This window comes from Limulus polyphemus, unplaced genomic scaffold (genome assembly GCF_000517525.1).
Source record: "Limulus polyphemus unplaced genomic scaffold, Limulus_polyphemus-2.1.2 Scaffold4519, whole genome shotgun sequence".
In the NCBI taxonomy this organism is placed as follows: Eukaryota; Metazoa; Arthropoda; class Merostomata; order Xiphosura; family Limulidae; genus Limulus; species Limulus polyphemus.
The window spans coordinates 43,375-50,325 of NW_013670129.1; the positions used below are offsets into that span (position 1 = coordinate 43,375).

General features: G+C 31.5%; 1 protein-coding gene across 1 annotated transcript; it reads right to left on the minus strand.

Annotated features, from left to right (window-relative positions):
* Nucleotides 1-256: 256 nt before the first annotated feature.
* On the minus strand, nt 257-5,501 carry LOC106471292 (immunoglobulin domain-containing protein oig-4-like). Its single transcript, XM_022399902.1, has 4 exons — nt 5,361-5,501; nt 4,375-4,557; nt 2,908-3,057; nt 257-2,441 (listed from the first exon to the last, which is right to left on the minus strand). The coding sequence occupies exons 2-4, from the start codon at nt 4,543-4,545 to the stop codon at nt 2,286-2,288; spliced, it is 477 nt and encodes a 158-aa protein (XP_022255610.1). The 5' UTR covers nt 4,546-4,557; nt 5,361-5,501; the 3' UTR covers nt 257-2,285.
* Between the last annotated feature and the right edge of the window lie 1,450 nt (nt 5,502-6,951).

The window sequence follows — 6,951 nt, forward strand, 5'->3', positions numbered from 1 at the left end:
ACTGAAATAAGATCGACTGAGAAAATATTTTAGTTTGTTTAAGGTTTAAGAATAGTTATAATAATGAAAAACCAAGTGAGCTATGTTTGCTTCAGTTATTGGTTTCAATCTTAAATCAACGCTATTTATTTATTTATTTTGCTTTATGAAAGGTTGGTCAGTAATGTATCAATAACACAATAAAAACCGTTAGAATAAATGCGTAGAAAATGCCCATCATGTTATAAATATACCTCCTTACTTTAGACATTTCGCCAATTTTCTTATGATTATGCTTGAGGTTTATTTTACTACTAATTAATTTTAAACCTTTTCATTGTCTGTTTTGTAAATTTGTTTACAAATGCTTTATACCGGCAAATGATTTATCAGATATATTTGGTTGCAACAAATAATGATTTGTTAAAAACCAAAAATAGTGTGAATATATTACACTTATTGGTTGATTAAGGTTCTTTTTATATTAAAGTGTACTAACTTGAAAAGCAGATTTATAACGGGTTAATTTTAAATCTGATTAAATTTATTTGTTTAAATGCAGATTAACTATTGAAAGTTAACATTTACCGTGAATGTGCATTAATCAAAGGTCAAGAAAAGATGCTATTCAATGCTTTAATTAACCACGTGAAATACTTCAATAAGAAAGTATCTTAATGATAATGAGAACAGAAATTCATAAAGGATATGTTTTCTTTCATTTCCTTATACAGCAAACTTTTCAAGTTTTATTGTTTGGCAACAAAGCACGGAGGTCATACATACCCATACAATTAGATATGTATGTATGTATGTATATATACTTCTACGCCTAAAAATATCCTTTAATGTGTTATGAACTAGCTACGACTTGAGGATAATGTCTCGCAACAGAAACAAATTTCCGATACTTCAGTATACAATATAATATTTTATTAGATATTCAATAGAGTGCTAAACACTTAAAAGAGATAGGTATCATATCTATAGTTATATTACTTTTGATAAAATACCAAAAACTAAGAAATATAAACAAAAACATAAAAGAGACAGTACCCTTAACCGTAACATTGAAATCAAAAACAGATTATCGGGATACTTTTTCATAATCATATAACTACGTTATCACGATACCATGAAGACACTAAAGCAACTAGTTAGAATTATTAATGAAATTCGATGATTTCTACTAAGATACCTAGAAAGATAAGCTGATGGTTTAAATTCTCACAATAAATTTTTCACACACTTTGAATTCTAGTATGCTAAGGTAAAGAGTTTGTTAAATCACAAAATAGCACATTGGAAAAATATAAATGCAGACGGATCTCACAATGACAAGTACAAGGTGATTAGAAAGAAACTCCCATACTTATAATTATTATATGTTAAAAACTAATTACCTATAGGGAAATAGAAATTTACAGGACGAATACTGAGAATCATAAGTTTTATTTGTGGTACTGGGTATTTCAACCCTATTAAATTTCTCTTTCTCAAAGTATTGTTGATTTTATTTCTCTGTCAACAATACTAGATTAGTTATATGAACAAAATACGCATTAGAGTGTACGATCGTTTTACTTCGGTCGAGAGACAATTCCAGAAAGAAATACGGTCACCCAATTCCTGGTCGGCAAGATCCTAAGACTTAGCACCAGTAAAATAATTATTGGCTGTGAGGTTTGCTAAAATGGTGGAATAGCTCAAGAAATTTGGAGGATTTGACAACATCCATTAGAAATGAGATAGCGAATATCGAGAAACTTTTCAGAAAGGATGATGTTTGTAAAAGGATTGATATGGTGTAATAGTTTTTGAAACACCCTTTTCAAATTAATCTTATGATTTTCAATTTACCTGTTGTAAATTTTAGTTACCTTAAATGGGTAGTTTTTAAGATATAACAATTCTAAATATTTGTATTTAAATTTCATCATATATTTCCATATTATAATTTCATTATAACATATACTATACTACTAGCCATGAATTGCCGCTAAATCTGTCTACTTAACTATCGTTATTACTTTATCATGATACCTCTAGAACTGAGCTTACTAGTGGAGATTTTTAGTCTTCATATTACAAAAGTTTCTGAGATTCTAAAACTCTTCTTTTTTAATTTACGGGTACCTTTATGGGTGTTTGCATAAGTGATGTTTGGTTTTCATTTGTGAGTGAAGAATAATTAAACTTACAGAAAAAATTTAATAATTTCGAGTGAAATCGATATTCCGCGTTTCTTCGCTGCCTTTAGTAACTTGAGACTTAACTGTAACGAGGCTAATAGGATTACTCTGGCATTAGCTGTTGGCCCCAAAGTCAGCCTTAAAAACACGTCTATCCACAGCATATTTGTTATTAGCCTGACATTCATATGTCCCAGAATCCATCTGTGTTGCCGGTGTGATCTCCAGTTTACTTTTCAGCTTGGTTTCCCCATGCTGCCACTCAGATATCTGTGTGTTAACGTAAACATAAATGTACCATAAGAATAATCATTTAATAACTAAAACAAAAAAGGGAAAGGGATACGTTTTTAGAGCTTAATTAAGGAGAAACTGTTTGTTGAGCGCTGACGAGTTGTTCCTTACCTTTTGGACAGTAGTGTGTTTAAAAAAATACTTCCCTTAAAAGTAAAGCGGACAAAGTTAACGTTTTCAGCTGTAATCTACGGAGTAGATAAATACGCACATGACTGAATTCTAGGATAAATTATCAACATTCTGGTTACTTAAATATCATTCCATTTTCAAATTTGACATACATTCTATCAAGCAAATTATTTAAATAACTAATCTATTGGCACCTTGTATTTATAATTTTAACATTTGATGAGCAAAACTTATTACTATGTTTCTTTTTATTTTCTGAATTATGTGAAACTTAAATATGTAAAGTAATCTCTAAAATAGAAAGTTTTACCTGAAAGTAAGGATGAGAAAATAGTTCCACTCCGTCTTTAAACCATGTAATTTGAGGACGCGGGTCTCCCTTGGCTACGCAAATAAAAACGATTTTGTGACCTAAATAAAACTCGTAGTCAAAGTGAGACGATTTCAAGATTCGAGCTCCCTATAGAAATAAAAGGTTATATGCCATGTTATTCTAACCATATTCTCACTACGCTTCTCGCTACTTGAAACATTTTCTGTATATTTTCATTATATTTGTGTTAAAATACTGGCAATACGGTAACTCCAACTAATAAAACAAAAGTTATATGAGTAATCAATAATTAGTATTTAATGAAGCAAGATGTCTTAGTTTAATACCATTATCTCCCTTAATGTCGAAGTAACAAAACAGAATCCCAGTTATTTAACTATAAATCGTGGCGCCAAGCCTTAATTATTTTTTTGTGAGAAATGTAAAACGTCTGATTAATTGACTATGTTAATGGGAAATTACTAAATATCCATGTTCCTCACAACCCTCTGGTTCTTCCGTAGTTATTACAGTTGATGTACGAACTCCGAAACGTGCTATGTCATCAACAGTTCACGATTTTGTAGAATTCAGGGTTCAACTTTGATCCCCCCCCCTAAAAATTTTGCTGAAATGCCGCTACTGCTATAAACCTATTTTTTACGTTTGATATACATTCTGTCAAGCAAATTACATTAACAATTAAGCTAACGACTTTTGAATGCCATAATTCTCAGTTCTTGCTTTATTGGTTTGTACAGAAATATTTTGGAAAGAGGGTCTTCAATCATGGGATTTAATCTTAAGACCACGATTATCGTTAATTCCATTTTGAAAATAAAATTCGTATATACTTCTTTTTCTTTGGGAGAAAATTGTTGAGAATGTTACGCCCCTTCCCTTCCGGTGGCTCAGCGGTAATGCTAAAATTCGAGTTTTGATACCTGTGGTAGGGAGTGTACAGATAGCCCATTGAGAAGCTTTGTGCGTGATAAAAAACAACAAACAAAAATGTCACTCTGCCTATCTACGTTAGAAGTGAAAATTCAAACTGTAGGAAACGAACTCAGATTCATTTTACCAAACATTACTACATCGAGAATTCTATAAACTTTCAGTTATCATAATAATGGTTTGCAAGGATGAGTATATCAGGACTTATGAAATCGATAAGCAGAATTAAGTGAGAAACGAGACTTACAGCATTAGTTGATTAAAACATCTGCTCCGAAGCAGAACTATGGATTTGAGTCACGCTCAGTCTTCGTTCTCTTTACTTCAGAAAATTTTCTGGCATTTTGAGTATTAAAAACCACGTGCTGTACATCAACATTCAAAATTAAAGTACAACAAACATGATTACAATATATTAATTATAGTTGTAACTTTGGAGTTGCGAAAACGTCCACTGAATTTATGACAGTAGAGCTGATTATTTACAAATTACATCTATTTCGCACTTACGTTGGGATTGTCATAGTATTCCCGACGACCAGGTGAAGTGTAGAATATGAATCTTGGGGAACCTGCGCGCCCTTTCTTTCTTCCTCTCCCTCTTCGTCCTCCCCTAAGTCTAGCGGAGTCAACTGTCACAACCACCATCAGAAGCAAAAAACACAGAAGTCTGATGTTCATTGTGGAATTGCCCTTCAGCATGAAATAAACACATTTGTAGTTTACTTTTGAGGTTTTGCTTGATCAAATATATATACGTTGAAAATCTATTTTCTGTGCTTAGTTGTAAAATTCTTTTTCCTAAATATCATCACATAGATAAGCAAAACAACTGCAAATATTAGTATCTAGGGTTATATAACACTGATTGTGTAGAATTAACTAATAACCTTATTCAGCAAAAGTTAACAAATTCAGTGAGATGTCACAAAATATTAGTCAGCATTTTGATTAAAACACAAGATCATTGAGTGTGTGTATGTGTGTCTAAGGTGTCATTAGGTAGTGTGACAATTGAACACTATTGGTTTAACATATGCTAACATAAGGTTGTTAAATGTGGTAGTCATGAAACACATTGGTGAAAGTTTCTCATAAAGCTTTAAAGACAGGCTTAAAAAATCATTTGGTGTTTGAATATTAAACAATTAATTGTTGACGAAACAGTGCTGGCCAGTATAATTAACAAACTAAATTATGCAAATTGCACGTAGCTATAACTAGCGTGTTGATCAATATCAATTACCGTAATATTTTGACTGATAAGGGTATATGCGCTGAAAATTAAGTTTGCTACGTTACTCACCTCAATGACCTTATATTTTCTTTTAGTGCTACACTGTTTCTGTAATTGTAAAGGTATGCACAGGCTATGCTGAATTACAGACAAGGAGGAAGAACTAAAGTTGGAGAAAATATGTAATTAAAATTCTACCTAAAATGGTATAATTCATAACAAAGAAAACAAAATGACTATTTTAGCTAGTTAAACTCACCTCGCTATATGTTGTCGAAGTTGTTGTCAACTTTAAGAATGTCCTTACGACCGAAGAATGCCCAGAGAAATGAAAGCGAGGAAAATTCAACTCCACATAAATAGCACAACTTGTGATATTATGGATTCTTTGCACGCACGGATCTTATAGCTCCTTTTTAAATTCAATCGTTTAAGCATGTGCTCCCTGCGCAGGTTGATATTGATCCCTCGATCCAGTCGCAAGCGTAAGTTTATAGCCGCATAAATGTGTTTATATATATATATATATATATATACTCGTACGCACACAAAGTCATATATTAATTAATTTTAAATTAGTTTCTGCTTCAGCCCGATGTCCAGCAAAAAAAGTTGGTATGAAGAAGTACAAGAATGATCAGACCACCAGTTAAACTTAGTTAGCTACCAAGAAAATTTAGCTGCAGCAAAAAATTGCAAGTTTGTTTTCCTAGAGAAATATTTCATGTTAGTTATCCTGCAGCTTAGGGAGTTCAATCAATAAAAGTCTTTGAGTCTTTATTTATTTATAGGCATGCCTTTTTGACTTTGGTTTCGTTAAAAATTGATATTACTTTCTGATCAGAGCAAACTACTTTCTGAGATTGAAACTAAAAACCAATTTTGCAATGAGCATAGGTTATTAAAAATACTTTGGTTTACTTATAAAAATTAGACTACATTTTTTCATCAGTTGGGTGCCCTCCCTGTTAACGATATTTCAGTCGTAAAACCAATAGTATTTTTACGAAGTTCGGTTAACTTAGGAAATTTAGGTTAGTCTTAAATTCTTATATTCACTAACAGTACAAAACAACCTTTATAATACAAGTATAACAATAACAACTTAAGAATAATATAACTAGATATATAAAAAAACTTTAACCAATACTGTATAAATTCGAAATTAATAAAGTATAGAAAAGTTATATGTATAACAGAAAAACGAATTGCAAAGGTTCGTGACACTGGTTAATTTCAACTGCAGATATTTAAGGTAGAATAAGTCGATATTGTTAATGAGATGTGTGCCCTAATCAATCTCTTTCTAGAAACTGTTTGAACAGCACCTGGCAAGCACCCACGTCACATGAGCCGAAATATTCTAAAAACAAAACTTCGAAAACTCTGTGTTTATGATTTTCAGGTATGTATATGTGTAGAGATTATTTTACTTCGTTCTAACTGATTACGTTTTTACATTTCCATTACATTCTGTAGCTGACAAATAATATTAAATCTGTTTTGTTCTTAATTTCTGAAGAAATAATGTTAAATGACACTTGCTTTTAAAATTTATGTGATGAAAGTATTACTGATTTTTCGGGATAACATATTTGAAAATATGAAATAAATAGATTATTGAGAAAAAAAATCAACTTTGTTTAATTATTCAACTGAAAAAAATAAAATTTTAATTTTATGAGGTAACATAAAATGTTCAACCTTTGAGAAAGTTTGTTTTTGTAGTTAATCACAAAACTACACAACAGGCTATCTGTGCTGTGCCAATCATGAGTATGAAACCCGATTTTATCTTGCGTTATAAGTCCACAGACTTGCCGCTGTTTCACGTGGGGGGGGGAGGGGGG

Bases quoted from the DNA above. Each gene is read 5' to 3' on its own strand.
- LOC106471292 (XM_022399902.1), bottom strand. From the start codon at position 4,545: ATGAACATCAGACTTCTGTGTTTTTTGCTTCTGATGGTGGTTGTGACA. The intron at 3,058-4,374 runs GTAAGTGCGAAA...TTATTTCTATAG, and splicing joins AATACTATGACAATCCCAAC to GGAGCTCGAATCTTGAAATC. The intron at 2,442-2,907 runs GTAAAACTTTCT...GTTAACACACAG, and splicing joins TTTCTCATCCTTACTTTCAG to ATATCTGAGTGGCAGCATGG.